At 37.7% G+C, this 20658-nt stretch overlaps 2 protein-coding genes across 3 annotated transcripts in view; both read left to right on the forward strand.

Moving 5' to 3' along the window:
• Nucleotides 1-19763, forward strand: part of SGMS2 (sphingomyelin synthase 2) — a 44766-nt gene extending 25003 nt beyond the window's left edge. For both annotated transcript variants that reach the window (XM_017736828.1, XM_008635609.2), the window contains exons 2-6: nucleotides 179-813; nucleotides 2020-2137; nucleotides 3854-4007; nucleotides 7948-8114; nucleotides 8847-19763. In XM_017736828.1, the coding sequence (XP_017592317.1) occupies nucleotides 359-813; nucleotides 2020-2137; nucleotides 3854-4007; nucleotides 7948-8114; nucleotides 8847-9050 (1098 nt within the window). In that variant the 5' untranslated portion in view covers nucleotides 179-358 and the 3' untranslated portion in view covers nucleotides 9051-19763. The remainder of the gene's footprint in view (nucleotides 1-178; nucleotides 814-2019; nucleotides 2138-3853; nucleotides 4008-7947; nucleotides 8115-8846) is intronic.
• A 540-nt stretch (nucleotides 19764-20303) lies between these two features.
• The window catches only part of LOC103617328 (cytochrome P450 2U1), a 14208-nt gene continuing 13853 nt past the window's right edge, over nucleotides 20304-20658 (forward strand). Inside the window, exon 1 of the mRNA XM_008635610.2 lies at nucleotides 20304-20348. Within this exon, the coding sequence (XP_008633832.2) occupies nucleotides 20304-20348 (45 nt within the window). The remainder of the gene's footprint in view (nucleotides 20349-20658) is intronic.

The following is a 20658-nucleotide window of genomic DNA, read 5'->3' on the forward strand; positions in this document are numbered from 1 at the left end:
CAGGAGTCAGTTTGAATTATTTCACAGTAATGATCTACCTCTACTTTGCCTTTTGACTGTAAGTAGATTTGGATGGAACTTAAATACTTAAAAAATGCCTATTCTGAGAATAAGATTTTGTTCACTGTCACATTACTAGTTATGAAGGTCCTCAGTGTTTTGGGGTTTTTTTTTGCAGATGATTCAGCTCTAGAAGAAAGATTTGTCTTCAAAAATTCCTTTGAAAGCACAATGGACGCATTTTAGTGTTCTACAGAAGTCATCTAGGAACAAGAACATTGGACTTTGAGGAAGAACAGAGTTCAGAGAGCCCAGAAATTGGTCACTAACAAACACACTTTGGCCATACAGCTTGGAAATGAATACCATTGAGACAGCAAAGCTTGAAGAGCATATGGAGGGTCAACCAAATGACACTTCTACTGGCTACTCACGACCTACTCTCTCAGTCAGTGAAGAGAACAAAAATGGCACTAGCAAACCAAAGGGCTTGTCTAATGGCTTGCGAAAAACAGCAAAGAAGTATCCTGATTACATCCAGATTGCTATGCCTGCTGAATCTAGGAACAAATTTCCTCTGGAATGGTGGAAAACAGGCATTGCCTTTGTCTATGCTCTCTTCAACTTGATTTTAACAACTGTCATGATCACTGTGGTCCATGAGAGAGTACCTCCAAAGGAGCTAAGCCCTCCCTTACCTGACAAATTTTTTGATTACATTGATCGTGTGAAATGGGCTTTTTCTGTATCAGAAATAAATGGAATGATACTACTTGGATTATGGATATTCCAGTGGTTGTTTCTTAGATACAAGTAAGTTAGCAGTATTTTCTTTTCTCTGCTGTATATTTTTATTGCTCACTTTGGAGACAAGAAACTGCACAGTTCTGGGCCCCTCCATTTAGGAAGGATGTTGAGATGCTTTAGCGTGTCCAGAGGAGGGCAACAAGGTTGGTGAGGGGCTTGGAACACAAGCCCTGTGAGGAGAGATTGAGGGAACTAGGGTTGTTTAGCCTGGAGAAAAGGAGACTTAGAGGTGACCTTATCACTCTCTACAACTTCCTGAAAGGGGATTGTAGACAGGTGGGGGTTGGTCTCTTCCACCAGGCAGCAACTGACTGAACAAGAGCACACTGTCTCAAGCTGCGTCAAGGAAGGTATAGGTTGGATATTAGGAAAAAGTTTTTCATGGAAAGAATAATAAAGTACTGGAATGGTCTGCCCAGGGAGGGTGGTAAAAGGTTTAAAGAAAGATTAGACATAGCACTTGGTACCATGGTCTAGTTGACATGTTAGGGCATGGTTTGGACTCGACCTTGGAGGTCTCGTCCAACCTCATTATTCTGTGATTCTGTACAGTAAAATCTATAACAATGTTGTAGAATAGGGCTGGCAGGAAAATAACAAAGGGATGGCTTGTTTACAAAATGTTCTAGTGTCTATGACAGATATGGAAATACAGGTTTTCTGATTATTGAATAATGTTTCTTAATTCTGGATTTCTGACACCTATGTTGTACTAGTCAACTTTATTCTGAAATTGGGCCTTTCAAAGCTTGTTTACTGATGTGGAGGTGTTTAAACTGAGGAAATTGTGATGATGTAAGAATCTCTTCCAAATTTGAGGAAGAACCCACTGTCCTCTATGGGTAAATAGAAGTTTTCTCCTGTGTCTTCATTTGCTTAAGCTATGTATATTTAAGTCAAGAATGTGGTTATAGTATGGTACTAAAAAGAGAAGGTCATTGAGTTGAGGAAAACTGCCTGACTGCACCTGTAAGTTAGATTGAGGCCATGTTAAATTGGTGGTAGCTTTGCACTATAAGGAGCTAACAAGACTAAAAGCTGACAAAGGACTTTTTAGTATTGATTCAGAGAAGTGTATGGTGAAGAGCTGGGGTGGAGCTGCTCTTTCATTCTAAGGATTTAGCTACCTAGTGAAGCTAGAGCTCCATAAAAGTTAAATATCCTGCACGTAAACTTTGTACTCAATCATTTTCCCCCTTTCCTTACTTTCAGATCAATAGTGGGACGCAGGTTCTTTTTTATAATAGGAACTTTGTATCTGTACCGCTGTATTACCATGTACGTTACCACCTTACCTGTGCCTGGAATGCATTTTCAGTGTGCGCCTAAGGTAAGAGCCTTTGCCTCTTGCATCTTGCCCTAGTCTCTGCATCAGTCCTGATGGCTCCTTAGAACAAATTGAAGGTAGTGTTTCAGGTATTACTTAATAACACAAATTACTTTCAGTTGATGTCTTCAGAAACATAGGTAGTGATAAACCAAAACTTGTGTGATACGGAAAGAGCCTCAAGTTGTTGATGCAGTTGAGTGCTCCCTTGCAGAACATCTTAGGTTGAAATAGTGCTGCTACTAAATCAATCAACTTGCTTCTGAGGCTCAAGCTAATCACTCTTAATACTGCATCAGTATTTTTTCTTATATGGTGGGATACCCAAGTTCAATATTGTAATTTATAGGCTGATATACAAGCTTATGTTGCTGTATCCCTTTAGAAACCCAAACTGTCATGTGCTTTGTTGAGTTTCTATTTGGTCAAGAGCTATCACGATACCTGAAGTCAGCTACCTGTCTCTGCTTCCAACCTGCAAAATGTATAGGAATGTGACTTAAACGAGTTCAGCTGTGTAAATGAACTGATATGTATAGAAACATGGATGTGCTAATAGTGTTACAAAAATATTTTAAACATTTAATGACACTGGAGTTAAGTGGTGACATAAGAGTTGTTACTCCCACTTTCGATTACTAATAAAAAGTCGTAGACTTGAAATTCCTTGGAACAAACTATCATGTTGGCTGTACTGAAAAAAAGTATTGCCAGTTTAGTGGGAGGATAAATTTGTCACCTCTTTGATAGGATTTCTAGTCTTGAATTCCAGCAACATGGCTGTTGTCTACTACTTTGAGACAACTTAGGGATATAGTGGATGAATTACTTCCTATGAATCAGTGTCTATTTGAAAATGCTTTATTTAATGGTCACTACTGTAAAGATTTTATGGTTTTCTTCTAATAGCTTGGGGAATGACTATGTAGTAGACTGTGTATTGAGGAGTGAGAAGAGGTAATCAAACGAAAATGCAAATGTCTCTGCTGAAAGTTCATTTTGCTAGCATTAAACCAGGATGAATTACTTGAACTGTGGGAAGACACTTGATGATAATTCTTCTGGATTACTTTTGTCACATGAATATTTTTCTGATTATGGAAAACATAGTCATCTGTTTTTCTTGTGGTTTTTTTTCCTAGAGTTAATTTTTAACAGCTAGGTAAAACTGAGTGTTTGCCTGCTATCTGTGAGAAATAAAGAGCTGGTCCTAATGCATGCTTTAAAAATGTACATCCTCCAAATACGAGTATGTCCTGAGTTTGTAACTAAATCTCAGATGAAGTGAGTTTGAAGTTTTTACTCATTAGAAACACTGGTCAGTTCTGAACAGAGTAACAGAATTGGTATCCAAGGTTGTACTGGTTTTGAATTGGTTTCATACATTCTGTCAACTGCTGTCATGAGAGATCTGACCTTACAGATTTTTAATTTTTAACTTTTCAGTATATTCTGCTTCTCATTCTCATACAATGCATATTTTAGAATAACCTGGGAAAACATAGACAGAATGCTAGTGTTACCAAACTGATCTTTATCGCCTGTCAATTTTGAAATGCATGTTTATTTGTTTAAGAATATGTGGAAGAAGGCCAGTGAAAATGAAAATAATTTGTCCTTTTATCCCTGTCTTCCTGACTCTACATGTGTTTGGGCATGAAGTGTACTTGAGTCACTTATGGTGTATCTTAAAATTTATATTTCTTTCTGGTGTTCTAGTTGAATGGAGACTCTCAGGCAAAGGTCCAGAGAATCCTGCGACTGATTTCTGGTGGTGGTCTATCCATAACTGGATCACACATCCTGTGTGGAGACTTCCTGTTTAGTGGACACACTGTAGTACTAACGCTGGTCTATCTGTTCATCAAAGAGTGTAAGTGGTTCTATTTCAATGCACTTCCTTGTTCATATTTGTTGTACTGGGAAAACAAATGACAAAAGTACATGTAAAACTACTGCCCTCCAAAAGTTATTTATCAACTTGTACACAGACTGTATTTATATGGGTTTGAAACACAAATTGAGTGGAAATGGAACCATGGCTGTAGTAAAATCATAAAATGCTTAAGGTTTGAAGGGGCCACTGTAGGTTATCTAGCCCAACCTTTCTGCTCAAGCAGAGTTCCCTAGAGCACATTGCACAGGATTTTGTCCAGACAGTTCTTGAGTGTTTCCAGTGGGGGAGACTTCACAGCCTCTCTGGGCAGTCTGTTCCAGTGCCTGGTCACCTGCACAGTAAACAGGTTCTTCCCCACAGTTAGGTAGAACTTCCTGTGCATTGTTTCCTGCCTGATGCTTCTTGTCCTATTGCTTGGCATCACTGAGAAGAGCCTGGTTCTGTCATCTTGGCACACTTCCTTCAGATACTTAGAGATACTGATGAGGTCCCCTCTCATGCTTCTGCAGGCTAAACAGGCCTATTTTCTTCAGTCATTCCTCATAAGAGAGGTGCTCCAGTTTCCTAATCATCCTCTTAGCCCTCCAATGGACTTGTTCCACATCTGTCTTGTACTAGGGAGCCTGGAACTCCAGATGTGGCCTCACCAGGGCTGAGCAGAGGATCAGGACCACCTCCTTCAACCTGCTGGCAATGATCTTACTAATACACCCCAGGATGCTCTGCCCTTCTTGGCCATGAGGGCACTGCTCATGGACAGCTTGGCCACCAGGACCCCCAGGACCCTCTCAGCAGAGCTGCTTTCCAGCAGGTTGGCTCCCACACTGTACTGGTGCACCAGGTTCTTCCTTTCTAGGTGCAGGACCCTGAACTTGCCCTTGCTGAGTTTCAAAAAGTTCTGCTCTGCCCATCTCTTCAGTGTCTGAGATCTTCTGAAGGGCAGCACAGCACCACTCCTCTGAGCTTTGTATCCTCAGCAGACTTGCTGAGGGTGCGCTCTATCCCTTCAACTAAGTTGTTGATGAGTAAGTTAATACTGGGTGCAGTATGAACCTTTGGGTTGAACTACACTCTGTGCCACTGATTAAAAACCCTCCAAGCCCTGCCATTCAGCCAGTTCTCAGTCCACCTCACTAGTTTTCCAGCTTTGCTTGTGAGGACATCATGGGAGACAGTGTCAAAGCCTTTCTGAAGTTCACATAGACAACATGCAGTTCTCTCCTGTTATTTATCCAGCCAGTTGTCCAGATTTTGAAGGCAATCAGGCTGGTTAAGCATGATTTCCCTATGGTGACTCTATGCTAATTACTCCTGATCACCTTGTCTTCCACATGCTAAGTGGTGGCCTCAAGGGTGAGCTGTTCCATCACCTTCTCAGGGATTGTGGGTAAGGCTGACTAAAAGTGCTGTGGGCTTTAATTAAGGGCTTAATGTGGCTAAACATGTCATCTCTATGTAAGTGTTTATTGGTTGATTAAACAAAATAGCTTTTCATCGTTTGTTGACAGGTTATTCAAATTTTGGATAAAACATACTGTAGTTAATTATGCACACTAGCTCTGTGCAGGTTAGCTGCAGGGGACTGTAGGGAATTTTGTGGCTTGAACACAGTATCATTGCACAGTTACACTGCATCCAAAAGCAAAGTTACTTTTCTCAGGTGTGCTGTACATTAGTTACTGCAAGCAATGAATAGTTAATTCATTCTCTTTGGATGTCTTGTGCTTGAGTCTTCTACTTAATGCTTCTTGTAGTTGATAAGAATTTGGCAAGCATGCAGAAGATGCAGTTATGGTTTCCCCCTTTGCTTTACATTGCTCTGGGGTATGGGAGGAAAAAATCTTCTGTGCTGCACCCAGAGTATCTCTTAAAGTGTTAGAGAACTGAGGACTGACTTCTAAATCTAATACATGGTAAGCAGTGCTTCTATCCTGGGAGCTTGGCTGCTCATGAATATGTAGTGGGGAGTTCCCTTTTCAGTTCACATGTTTGGAGTTGGAATCTTCCCTCCTACTGTTGTGTCCCAAACTATGCAAATGCTAGTTTGGCTGATGGGAATGTGTAATTCGCACTGAAACAAAAATAAGACTAACCAGCATTAGTTGGATGCCTTCCTTTTATTAAAATGCTGAGGGAACAAGGTGCTGCAGTGCTGCGTTCTGCCTTAAACAAAAAACATAATATGAAAGGGCCTCTTGAATATGATAGACTCCAAATCTGTAGATTTGAGATGTTCTTTGAACAGGGATTTAAGATGCTGATTATAGTCTGATGATTCTTAGACCTAGGTCTTTCCTGTGAATTGAATGCTACTGGGGGAATGGCATTTGTAACTCATCAAAATTACCAGAGCAATATCAGGAAAATAGCCTAATAATAGTTATTGTTTGCCTTGTTTTGTCTGTTACATTGCATTTTAATGCTATTCACATACTACTCAATTGTACCAGGAAAGATGAAGACAACGCAGTATTCTCTGGGCTAGTTTTACTCCTGTATTTTATACTACAAGGGATTGGGAAAATTGCATCATACAATTTTTTGTAATAAGCCCTTTGACTGCTGCCCAGTTGTTAGGCATGTATTTCAGTGAAGTTGTGAACATTTCAGTGCTCCATAAGTGAGAAATGCATAGCTTTGTTTTTTGCCTCCCATATAATTATCAAAATGTTATCTGAACCAAGACATAAGCCCTATAATTGCTCTGAATTAGAGGCTGCTTTTTTGCTCTTTTGATAACTGTCTTTGGTATAAGATGCATTCTGGGATTTTTATGTCTGGCTTAGGGGAGTTTTTGCTCTGTTCTTCCTTTCATACTCTGCCATTTTTTCACTTACTCCTCTGCACTCCACCTTTTTCACCAGAACAGTTATGCATATTTTTAGTATTTTTAGCCTTGGTATGTCTGTCTTGCTCAGTGCTGTTTTCATCAGCTTCTTGAGATTACTTGGCTTCTTATTTTAAAAAAAAGATCTCCACCTACTGATTTTTTTTATCTGCAGTGTTTTGGGGAGAGTTAAGATAATTTATTGTTTTGACACTTTCACCAAAAAGTGGTCCTACAGTTATTATTTTGCACAGGCCTCTGAGAGCCTACTGGGCAGGCTTGTTGAGATCAGTAACTTTTCTGCTGGTATTGTGTGGAAGTAAAGGCTGGCCATTGCCCGACAAGGCAAGAGGTGCCAAAACCTCCCACTGTGAGTGAAATGAAGCCAGTTAGCCTGTCAGAAGTTATGAATGGTCATTGTGACACTCAAGGCATTTTTCAGTGGGAAAGAAATACAGGAGAACTTTTCCACTGAAGTGGCTTAAATGCATTTTGAATAGCTTCACTCCCATTTGTTAAATCTTTCATTAAAGGATATAAATTCACATACTGTTCTTTTCTGTACAGTGTATTTTGTTTCACAGATCTGAGGCTTCATGCAAATTAATTAAAGCTTAAGAATTAAAATGAGTGTCTTTTTCGGTTGAATCTGTCATCTCTGCTCAGGTTGTATCAATTCTAGACACTTGAATTCAATCGAGTATAGGCTGTAAAAAGAAAAGATTAAATACACTTTGGTTATTTAACTTGGGTGTATGTTTTGCCTCAATTCTGTCTCTTCCTCTGCACCCCAAATCCTAGCAACTATTTAACTGGAGAACTTAATTTGACTAGAAAATGGGTGGCTGTGTTTTCTTACTAACTCATCTTGCGTTCAGTTTAAAAAGTAAGAACACTTCAGTAAGGTTGCGTCATTTATTAGTCTTGTTTTCTGTGTCAAAGCAGGGGGTTTATACCAGCATGATATGAATTATGCTTTCAAATTTAGTAACCTTAAATTAATTTTTTTCTCCTTCCTTTTGTGGATTGCTATAATAATATAGATGGCTTTTTGCTGTGTTTTTTCCCCATCACCTCCCTGTTTCACAGATTCACCACGTCATTTTTGGTGGTATCACTTAATTTGCTGGCTAATGAGTGCTGCTGGCATCATTTGTATCCTGGTTGCTCATGAACACTATACCGTAGATGTCATCATTGCCTACTATATCACCACGCGGCTCTTCTGGTGGTACCACTCAATGGCTAATGAAAAGGTGAGTGGCAAATACCTTCAGAATCAATGTATAGCCTGCATTTGTTAAAGCTTAAACTTAGTTCTTAATTTCAGCATAAAAATAGAGGTTCCATATTGAAGTTTAAACAGAATGGGCAAGGAGTTTCACTTCATTGTTATTTGTAAATAATATTAATTTGTCTTAATATTTTTTGAACTTTGAGGTTTTAATGCTGTAGTTTATGTATAGAATAGCCCTTCTTTGTCTCAGCTTATGAATAAACAGTACTTGAGTAATAAAATTTCTGGCCAACTGAAATTACCTGGACAATACTAAAATTCTAGTGACAATTATTCTGTAAATGTCATTAAAGGTATGCTGTTCAGAAGGTATCTGCTGCAGTTGTTTCAACAACACATTGAAGTAGCAGCATAGCTCTCAGGCCCATTTAATCTAATTCTCAACTATTAGTCATCAATGGAAAGACAACATGCCTGAAAGCACTCATATTGAAAAAGACTTGAGTGCTTTGTTGCCCCAAATTTTGTACAGCAACAAAGCAGCCCTTTGTGTTAAAGATGCTGAGTTTGTAGTATGCATTTGGACTATTCCAATGGAAAATTCTGTGTTTTCTAGGCTAAATACTCAGTCTTTGCAGAAATGCATGCAAATGCATTGCATTTTTTCTGTTTTCTTGATTCAAATGTAATTGATTATAAGCCTTTAAACTGACAGTTGCCTTTTCCTCTTTACATGCTTGTTCCAATACAGACTTTAAAGGTATCTTCGCAGACGAATTTTCTCTCTCGAGCATGGTGGTATCCAATATTTTATTTCTTTGAGAAGAATGTTCAAGGCTCTGTTCCTTGCAGTTTTTCCTGGCCAATATCTTGGCCTCCCAGCTGCTTCAAATCTTCATGTAAAAAGTATTCACGGGTTCAGAAGACAGGAGAGGACAATGAAAAATCTACCTGAAGAAAAGAAGGAAAGCATCTGCTCTGGTTTTTTCGGTTTTGATTTTTTTTTTTTTTTTTTTTTTTTACCAAAACATCAATGCTGTAACCAAAGTTCTTAAGAGGACTGTAACTGAAGAAGTGGACCAAGCTTCTGTGCAATTGATTGGAAAGACAATTGTAGATTCATATATTGCTATTTCAGATGTTTTCCTCTCATGAGGCTGTACAGACCTATTCTACTCTTCAGTGCTAATGAAATGCACCACTGATGGGATTTTTTTATTAAAGAAAAAATGGAGCAGGACTTTGCTTTATTAATGAGATAGAGGTGCCAAAGACCACAGTAACATTTCCATTACTAACTCTCACTCATCCACAGAAGCACCCAAAAGTCTCGTCTTCAGAGCTCTGGAGTGCATAAGGGCAAAAACATCCTAAAATGTAAAAGCACGATACTGGTGTATTGAGGTGTATAAAAAAAATAACACAATTGTGGGAAGTGGTTTGTTGCATTATTCTTGCTAATGAAGGTAAGGCCTTTGTGTGACTGGTACAGCTGGAAGCGAGTCTGACTTTTTTATACACTGTGGGCTTGGATATCTTACGACTCTAAAATACTACTTACCACCATTAACTCCCATGTATTCTACTACATACCAATTTTTACATTTTTATTAGTAATTTTATATTTAAACAGTTGTGCTACTTGATGAATTTGCAAATTAGAAATAGCTGCTAACATCAGAGCTCAAGGAGCCTAGAATTTTATTTTTAATAAGGGACACAGTTTCAATGTCAATCTTGAATTGCAGCTGGCCTTGTGTATATAGCTATATAGTGCCTGTCAGTGTATATAGATGCATATATACACAAAAGCACACACCTTAAACAAAATTATTTACTGGGAAGAGTGATCATAAAGTTCTTGATGCAGGCAAAAGTTCTACAGCTCTCACCTGCTTGAGGAATGCAAGGCCAGGTCCAAAATGAGGCTACATTTAAAATAAACATTTTAATTGTAGTAGCAATCTTTTGCTGAAGCTATGTAGCAGGCTTGCTTGGGAGCCATAGTTCTTCATTGAATTTCTTTTTTTTTTCTTTTACCTCTGGACACATGTTTCTGTGACTTACTTTGAAAAAGACAACCAAACAAAAACGCTAAGGTTGAAATACCTACAACAGCAGCATTTCTTCAATTGCAACCTAAAATAATTTCATATTAAATGACACTGTGGTAGAACTCACATGTAGATTCCCTTTTTTACCCAGGGCTTCAGTCCAGCTAAAATGGCTATTTAAACAAGTTGGCTGAGAATGTGGGATATTACCATGGGGTAAACATGTAACAAAACCATAGATTAACAGCTACCTGTTTCTTGTTGGTTTGTTTTTTGTATTGTTGTGAAAGCAAAGTAGAAAATTAGCACACCATGTTTAGCTATTTATATTCTGTATTAATTTCTGCAGTTAATATTATTTCCAGATGATCAGTAAAACCTAATGAAAAGATAAAACTGCATTAAGTGTTGAGGTGATACTAATATAAAGGAAATGCTGCGTATTTTAAGAATGTCTTGAACTGAGTGACAAGTGTGAACGCAATTTAAATAATGACAACTTGTTTTTTAAAATTAAATACAGAGTACTCAAATATAATCTTTCTTCAGTTAAGGGGATCATTGCTCTGAGTTGTACATGAGAATATTTTTGATGTGAGTTTCAAGTATTTTTGTGCATTATCAAAATAATACAATAAAAAAATGTTCCTTTCAGTACATCCTTGGAAAAACTTAGCTAAGAAAGAAATTCTGCTAATGTTTGGTTTTGTTACTTAAAATAAGCTTAGTAGACTCTGATAATGTGCCCCTGAAGTTGTGTGTTTATGGGCATATCTGTGCTTTCATTTGCTTGCTTCTAGCAGACCTTGAACAGCTAAAAAGCCAGTATCAAAACATTTTTGAATCCTTAATCATATAAATTAATCTGTTCAACACCAGTCAGTAAATCTCGCAAGATACTTGTTATATCAGTACTACTTCATAGATCATAATTTTTTAAGCTAAAACCTAAGCTTTGAGATACCTTAAATATGGCCATGTTAAGCCACTTGTAGTAATACTATCTTTTAGGAGTTACGAATGAATTTCATTAGTGGTCACCGTGCCTTGAAAATCGCATGATGAAAAGCATTACCTAAGGAGCTTAAGCAGTGGTTTTCATCTGGTGGCTGAAAAACAAACATTTTGATAGCCTAGATATCTAATTATCTGCATAACCACCACCATGTCTCAGTGGGATTTCTATAATAGATCTGCAAAGCAGGCTTTCCTCATTCAGGATGAGGTGTTTGGGGTTTTTTACATTTATTCCTGTTTCTGAAAGAAAAAAATGTGGAAGTGATGAAATAGAACTAAGTAAAGTCTCTGCTTTTGTTGGGCTGTGTGAGCTTTCATTCTGCTGCTGAATTTGATAGAGATTCCCATTGTAATACAAAAGGAAAGTTTAAGTAGCAGCTCTAGCTCAAAATACTTGATTCCTCTTCTGGCTCAGTCCTCCCTTAACTGCTTAATATTTATCCATTGTATGAAAGCTCTCAAAGGGGTGTGTGTGTTTAATTAGCAGAAAGCCCCAATTCTCTATGCTCTCAATAGCTTTTAATTGCTTTTACAAACTTGGATGGTATAGCTGTATTTGAAGACTCTTTAGACCTATATGTAAGGTGATAAAATGGGTAAGTAATGGTATATTCTAGTTCTTACTGTTCTAGTAGTTTATCCAATACAAACCAAAACTGCTACATAAAACTTACTAATTTAAAGATCTTGGTGATCATTGTATACAAATACCATGAAGCTTATCGTTTCATCCTAAGAGGCAAAAGATTGCAGTAGGTAAAAAGGAGAAACTTGGACTTTTGCTTAGGCTTACAGTCAAGAGATCAGTATATTATTTGGTCTGTATATGCCCAATTTTTTGCAGTATGTCACTAATTATTTCTTCCTAGTTACAGTAATATTTCTTACAGATGTCACATGAGCTGCCCCTTTACTGTGACTATAATGTGCTCCTCTCTACTGAAGAGCATGTACATGTTGAACTTTACAGACACTTAAAAAAAGCACTACACTTGTACACCTGACCTATCAGTATGACTTAAATGGTGATGGGCTTTCTTAAAATGGCTAATGTACATTTAAATCTGGATTTAAAAATGTTAATTTGAGCATTTAAAGAAGGGTGCTGCTAAGTGGTCATGCTACAGATGCCTACTTCTAATGACAGAAATGATGAATGTCTACTTGAAAGCACAGTAAATGGACACTTTTTTTGGTAAGTGCTTAGCACTCTCATGTGGATGTAAATGGTACTAAATGTTAGTCATCTTTCATTGCTTTCTTCTTGGAAAGATCGCCACAGGTGGGGTAGTAGCAAAAATAACTGTGCTGAACATTGCTATGAACTCTACTACTGTATTTGCTGCCCTCCTCAAAAAAACAGTTGGGAGAGAAGGAAACTAAAAAAAAAAAAAATACTTATGTTAAAACACATTACCTTCATGTAATAGAGAAATAAAGCTCAGCAACAGAGACAGAACTGGAAAGTCTTTTACAGAGATGAGAGACCATTCTCTTAATTGGATTATTGCAAATCCATTTACCAGGCTCTTAAATTGGAATCTGTTCAATCTCTGGCTTTCTCCTATCAGTAGCCTCTGGCTAGACAGTTTATCCTAAATTGTTTGGTATTAACCCAAATTCTTTTTCTTGTTGCAGTAGATGTGAAGTATGATTTACTGTTCTAGAAACAGATCCATTAACTTCAGTGCAAGGTGAAGTCTTTCCATTAACTTTAAATGAACTTTCCCATTGCTCTGTGTTGGATTTTTTTGTTTGTTAGTGGGGTTTTGGAGGGTTTTTTTTGTTTTGTTTTGGGGTTGTTTTCTTTTTTTAAACTCATAAACCTTGAATCTTAAAGATTCCTGGGGTAATTTTGAAAATGGGTCCAAGCTGTCAGATGAACTGGAACCATTTTTCCTTACTGGCAGATCTGATAGTTATAAACCTCCATTCTCATCGTGATACTTTTACAATATACATGTTTTGGATTTACCTAGAACTCTTATATGGGCACACAAAATTAGAGTGATACTATAAGATTGAACACTTCTGTATTGAAGTGTTCTATTCCAGGCATTGTAAAATCAATGTCTTAAACTCAGTTACTGAGAAGAGGGATCTTAAAAGTAAATATTCCTGTTAGGCATCATTCAAATGAATTTTGCTGCTTAAGTGCTCATGAGAAAAATATCCTACCATGCTAGTGAAGTAACTTTGCTTATAAGTAAGCCTGCATGTGCTACTTTATGATGCTTCTTAGAATCCAAAGAGAAGTGCTGTGAAACAGAATGGAGACAAAGGCTCTTGTTCTAGTATTTATAAGGAAAAGGAAGGAAGATGAAAACACTGAAATAGATGATTTTACATAAAATTGAGCTAAAGCTACACCTAACTTCTAAGAAATGTAGAATTGAGTTGTTTATGTAACAGTTCTGCAGAGAAAACCCCAGACTTACAAGGAAGCAGCAGTATTAAGCACGTCATTCAACAGTATAGCTGTGTATCTGTGCTGGTTCTCATCCATAACTTACAATATAAAAACAAAACCCAGCTCAGTGAGAGGTGCTTGGGGATTAAAGTACTTAAATATTATTAGCAGTTTTTTGTAAGTTGTTACTTCAAGCTGTCACTAATAGTTTCTAAAACAGTAACAAAGTGCTGCAATGCTTAAAACATACTGAAGCTTTTTTTCTAACTGGCTTAAGTTTCCATGGATTTAACCATATGTTTAAATCTTATTAACCTAGAAAGTAGCATGTAAGAATGTCAGGCTAGATACAGGTAGCTTATGTATTGCATATTTCAGTTCTGAACTCATCTTTCCTAGCAAAACACTCAATGCCTGAATGATGTTTAAATATGAAGTAACAATACTGTGCAGTCTGTGTGTCTGAAATACTGGTGTTGAGGATTCCTTCTCTTCTACTGTAAATCAGGGATTAAAAACTCAGAGAGGTTTGACTTGTTTTCAGTGAAAATGTTTTAATTGCAAAGGACTTGGAGTTTAGCCAATAGGTAGCAGTTTGTTTTCTGTGGCTCTTGGCTGTGTACAAACCTTTAAGATGCCAACTAGGTGGAAGGAGAGGGCAGACCACTTCTTACTGGGAGGAGCAGTGTGTGGCTTTTTGAATTATATTGGCTGCATCCTACATGCAGTCTTATCTGTATTATAGTTGAAAGAAGATGCTGTATTATGCTATTATAGTTAATGTTTGCACTTTTTCAAATGATTATGTAGTTGTTGACCCAGTCCTTCTGCTAGATGAAGAGTGAATGTTTTTGTCCTTTACTTGCTGTCTGTATGGTTAAACATAACTGGTTTTAGTTCTGGTAAATGTCAATGGGAAAAATGCAGATCCCTTGGATACAGTACCTAAGGTGTCTGTGCATGGGTTTCTTCTAGGAGAAATACTCTTCTTTCAAGCTGTGCCTAAATAATATTAATGTCAGCTCTTGCATTTTCTCTCAGCATAATATGGTCTTTAGGAGGTTAGCATTTGTGACACTGCAAAGAATTACTGAAGAAAAATCTCCTTTGTGCCAATTGAGATCAATTTTCACAAAGTATCTTTGCTGAAATATGTTTGAAGATGACTGGGGGGAGGGGGGGGTGGTTGCTTTTTAATTAAGAGAAAAGGTGGTCAGAAATGAGTCTGAAATAAAAGCATCTCAAACAGTTGGGGTCCAGGCATGATGCAGGCACATGTGTGTGGAGAGGGGTCTCTGTGGCATAAGCAATACTGGATTCAGTACACAGTGGCTTCTCTAGGAAGGCAAACCGCATTGTACTTATACAGTACAGACAGCTGTAAGCCATCTTTACCTGTCCTTTTGAGCTTCTTTCAGACTGACAGCGCAGTACTAAAGGTGGCAGTACCTAAAACGTGAAGGTCACTTACAAACCAAAATTATAAACGGGGCTGAAAAGGCAGATCTCTGTAAAATCAGTCGTCAGAGAGGTGCCTTCTAATTCAACAGAACATACAATTGGGTGTTACTTCGAGTGAGAGTCACATTTAAGATGAGTGGGCCTGTTTGCTTTCTAAATTGTTATTTTTTTCATTGAAGATGGCTGGAGCGCTGAGAATATCAAGAGGAGATTTATCTCTGCTTACTTTTACCTCTACCATTGAAGTCTTTGTGTGTAAGCCTTAAGCAATACTGTTTAACTCCAACCCCTCTTACATTTTGAGGAACTTAGCAGTGCTTTGTTACTTCTGTAAAACTGGGTTGGCATTCCACTTTTTTTACAGTTTGTTGCTATTCAAAATGCTGCTTATGCTGAAGCCTGTGCTGCTTTGGACTCCTGTCTAACTACGCCTGCTAATTGTCTTTCTAAATGGCTCAGTACGGGAAGAGTAGGATTAACATTTGAAAAGGCCTCATAATTAACCCTAAAGCCGAAAGGCATTCTTGTCAGACACATCTTTGCACAATTTGTACTTGAAAATAATTTCTAGTTTCAGAACCTAACATGCTAGGACATACATTTTTTTTCCCCTCAGGAATCAATTCTTGCTCCTAGTTTCAGAACCTAACATGCTAGGACATACATTTTTTTCCCCTCAGGAATCAATTCTTGCTCCTTAAATGTTTAGCACATTTTCGTTTGTGTTTATTTTTGTGATTCAGGAGAACATGTGTGAGATGTGAAAAAGGTTCTGCTAGGTTTTTAGGTTAGAGTTTGTACCAAGGAACGTGAAAGTAAAAGCAGAAATAATAGTTTGATGGCTGTGATTCTTGTGCTTTCCATAGGACTTTGAGAACTCTCAAGACTTCCCCAAAAACAGCACAAGACCTCACTTTGGCTGCAACATGGTTTCATCCTTATCAGCTGACAGCTTTTCTTGCATGACTTCTCCTAGGTTGGATCCTGTGTATCCATAGCTCTGTATGTCAGTTGGAGTTGTATATTCAACTGGGGAAGAACTAGGCAAGAAAGGGTGTTGGCTGCTGAGGAACCCTACATGGTAATATAAGAACGCTGTAATGCATGCATGATGAGAAGCTGGTAAGATGGCATTGTTCTGTAGCTTTAGGATCCAGTTCTGCAAACACTGTGCAGCAGATAACAATAACAAATTGAGAGACCTTCGGTGCTGTAGTTTCTGCTGATCTTTGCAAACTGCAAATTTCATATGAATTGTTCACAATTAGCAAGAGTTGGCTTTCATGTTGTAAAACTTCCAGGATGACACTTTATAGCTGATACTTTGTTAGGTAACTGAGTGTTTTGGTGTGCTGTATACGTGCAAGAGATACTAGAGCTAGGCTGTGATTTGTGTTGCAATCTGTTCACTGTGTTAAACCCAAACCAAAACCAGCTATTGCACTAGCTGTACTTTAAAAAAAGCAATAATGGGAGCATCTTGTAGCTTTTCTCTTCAAAGGTGCTGTCTGTCATGATCACTTCAATGTTGACTGTGAATTTGGTAAAAACATGTTAAAGAAATTGTCCTTCGTAGTTTACTTGGCACATACAAGTTGAATTTTTTTATGGTCAGCCTGTGTACTAATGAATACAGTTGGACTATTTACATGACCACCCAGATCTTTAAAAATCAAAAACCTTCTATCCATTTATGGTGCTAATAATCTCAGATACTGTTAAGAGCTGGTATTCTCTTATTACACATGAACACTAAGGAAAGCTGTTTTGACACCTTTTCAATAAAGCTAAATTTCTCTACATTTTAAGCCTGTTCCAAATGCTTTTTATATAAATACAACCCTTTTCTATTTCTGTTTTATATAAAAACTGCAAAAACCAGTATTTTAATGCAGGAAAACATTAGGAGTGTATAGTATTCTAAATTACATGTCCAATTCTAAGTTTTCATACACTTTAGGATAGCTTATCTTCTGAAACTCAGTCTAAAATGTAAGAATTGTGCTAGGTGGGATTAAGGGACAGGCTAGTTTAAAGAAAATCATTCTCTGGCTTCATCACTGTTGAAGGCTTGTAGAATGAGGAAAGGATGTGAAATGGACAAAGCTGTATTAGGAGGACATTGATTATGCAGTGTAGATGCTGACACTTTAAAAAAACTCAAACAACTTGTGATGAACATGACCATGTAACTGTATCTAAAGAACAGAAGTGAAAACATAATTCTCAAGGCAGTTCATAGTAGGACATGATAAAAACACATGAAAGAACCTTAAACTAGACTGTTTATATTGTGAAAGAGCAAAGTAACTTTCTAGCTTTGTTTGAAAGCTTCACATGCAACTTTTTCTTAAGATGAAAAACTATCTTGTGCCTTCTGTTGCAGAAGCTATTGTTGCCTTCCCTCCTGTCTTTGGTTATGATTTTATTGTAGATAATGAAAGACAGCGCACTTCCAGATCTTGCAGAGAGGCATTTTTGGGACTTCCTATCCACAGAGAATACCGAGCCTTTAGTTCTTGTTAAAGGCCCCTTCCTTCCCAGCTTGCAGTTGTGAAAGTATCTGCCTGTGACAGGTATGGCAATCCTGCTGTAGCTGGCTCTTAAATGAGCATGATGCCCTTAATTCATCCAGACACGTGAATGTGTGGAGCGGGTGCCATGTCCAGGTACACTGGTGACACTGCAACACACTTGTCTGCTCTGAAGTGGTTGCACCCTGAGGCTTTGGTCGCTAAACTGCTGTCCTTCATATGCTAGAATAAATTCTCTTCAATCACTTGCACCTAGTACTTCAAGAAATAAATGGGCTTCTCTAAGATCTATTTGATGGAACCTGTGTGTCAGTGCGAAGAATATTCCATGTTTAGAGTAACTTAATTAAAGGCAGAAACAAGCCCACCATCTAGGATAAAACCAGGGCTGGGTGGGGTTTTTGAGTGAAGGTGGATAGTCTAGTAACAATAGTCTGGATTGTCTTCCTACTTGTCTCAGTGCCTGCTTTAAGAGTAGGACACTTGGAAAAGCCAAAGATTGAACAAAGTCATCCATAGTAGTCCTAAGCCACATTGAAATATAACTTTCCTATCTTGATTACTAGATGCTTCAGAGAAAATGGACTGTATTTTTTTCATTTACAAAAAAAGTGCAATATTTATGGAAATACTGAGGCAAATGGCTGCATGTTTCAATGCCCTGCAAAAACAAAACCTTTGCAAGCATGTGACATGCACTTGACCAAAAGTAGGTTTTTTTAGCTTTAGTATCTGCTGTGTTACAGAAACATGTTTCAGTACACTAGTGTAACTCAGAACTTTCAGCTATTTTCAACGTGCTTTTGACAAGAAGAGTGTTTTTTTATGAATGAAGTGCCTGTGGAAATAAAACTCCAAAAGTTGTCTGCAAGCTCAAATAAAGCATATAAAACCACAGCCCGTACTTGAAGAGAATGGGTGCTAAGTCAGCAGCTGCAGAGAACAGCTAGTCAACAGTCCTAAGCATTGACAGGATTCAAAGACTAAGATAAATTTTGAGAGAAGAATATTATGTTGCTTTCAAGAGTTTACTGTGTTCATTAAACTTCCAATGCTTCTGCTTGGGCCTTAACTCTGTAACTTGGCTATCTTTAAAGAAAAATTAGTTCATTTGAACTATTCTATTTTTATGCTTATTTTTATGCCAGTCTCTTCTCTGGTGGGGATTTTTGTTTGCTTGTTACATAGAGTTGTTTTTTGACCTGTTAAAAGTGGAGTACCCAAATGCTTTGATTCCTCAGTTTGGCACAATAGAGTTTTTTGTTAAGTGCAGAATTAAAGGGAGTGTGCATTTTATTACACTGATGCTAGGACTGAGGAGGAATAATTTCCATGGAAAGCACTGTAGTGCTAAAACTTGTATATGTAGTTTTTTGGGGTATGCAGAATATTAGTAAAGTACTTGGATATATTTTGCTGTTAATTTCATGCTTTAAAAAGAGGCTATTTGGTTATAATTTAAATTGGAGAAACTGATTTTAATGTTGCAACAACTATTATTTTAATTTGAAACATCCACTTATGTACTGGTATCTTAGAGCAAAAGTTGCATTTTATCACATTAATTTCGATAAAATTTTTTAATTAATCTCATTTTATGTGGAATTTAATCTCTGGACACCCTAGAATTGGCTATATGCCACTGAAACCAATATTTTAACTGCATACATAGGGAAGGAAGGCATTTTTTTAATCTAGTTCTTGACTAGACTGAGAAGGAAGTGAGGCTAAATTACTCTTGTACAAAGAAAACAGGCAAAAACAGTAATGTGTTTCAGCTGTGCTGAATAGTTTAGCTTCTTATTTTCACACTACAGAATTTAATTTTTTTTTGAGACTCAGATTTAAAATGTCTTTAGTTCAGCTAAATTTTCACCTGGTTTTATATATTTTTTCTAATAGATGCATTTTATTGGTGCACATTGTAATTAACCACTGAATTTCTGCCAAATATGGACAAAATAAAAGCTGGATTCTGTTCTGCCAGTTTAAATCTGTTCTTAGTTTTTCTCTTTTGTTTAATTCATGGCTGAGGAAATGTCTATTTGCTGTTTAGATTAAAGAGACAGTTGCCTTAATTGCTTAGAGGAAAACTGACTGTGACCATTTGAAGCTTTATGTATTTCTGAAATTGCTGTAACTTCTGTATAATTGCAATAAAACGTTTTTAATACAGTTCAGCCACTATTTTACGAGCAACTTGTCAGTATCGTTACTGAATGTTCAACTGTTTAAAATAATAATTTTTTTAACACCACCCTATTTAATGGATAAGCACTTTATTCTGTGCATTTTTTATTTTGGGGGATCACTTTAAAGAAGGAGCATTGTGGGTAAAGCATGAATACCCTTCTCTGTTACCAAGGGGATATCAAGAGCACTTACTAAACCCACTGATGCTGCAGCAAATTATTGGGAAGACCATACAGTGGTGTTTTTCAACATCTAATTACCTCTCGTAGGGCCTAAATTTTTTATTGCTGATCAGCTGGGAAAAGTGCACTAAGGTGTGTACTGTAGGGTGTGGAAAGTTACCCTCAAAACCACTTGTGGGTGGGTCGGGGGGATTGAGGTGTTTGGGTGTGTTTTGTGTTTGGGGGTTTTTATTTTTTTATTTGGGGCAAAGGAGGAGAGCTGCACGGCTTTTTCCTCTGAAATGTAAGTAGCCCTCTTCGAAGTGTCTCTGTGCTGTTCTGCATTTGCCAAGCAGTTATGGAACCTAGAGCTGGGACATGGTTCTAGGTTCTTCCTTGGGTCTGAAAACAGAGACTTTCGGTGTATTACCTCGAACTGCCAGTTTTTTGTGTTCGGGAAGGGGGAAGAAGGATCATCTGTATTTCCTTCCCTTCTAAACCGCTGAAAAAATAGCTGTTTGCGTAAGGAGCATTTCAAAGCAAGTCCTGGGGGCAATGGAGGGGAGTGCTCACTTTTTTTGTTGTTTTTTATTCTTGGTGTTTTTTTGCACGAGATCGACATACGTGCTTATCTTTCATCCTCCATAAACTTCGGCTCTGTCCCCTGTTGCGGGGCGGTGTCGGGGCGTGGCCCCGCTCCCCGCCCCCAGGCCCGGCAGGCCGGGGTCAGGGC

Source organism: Corvus brachyrhynchos, unplaced genomic scaffold, assembly GCF_000691975.1.
Source record: "Corvus brachyrhynchos isolate BGI_N302 unplaced genomic scaffold, ASM69197v1 scaffold175, whole genome shotgun sequence".
NCBI classification, from domain to species: domain Eukaryota; kingdom Metazoa; phylum Chordata; class Aves; order Passeriformes; family Corvidae; genus Corvus; species Corvus brachyrhynchos.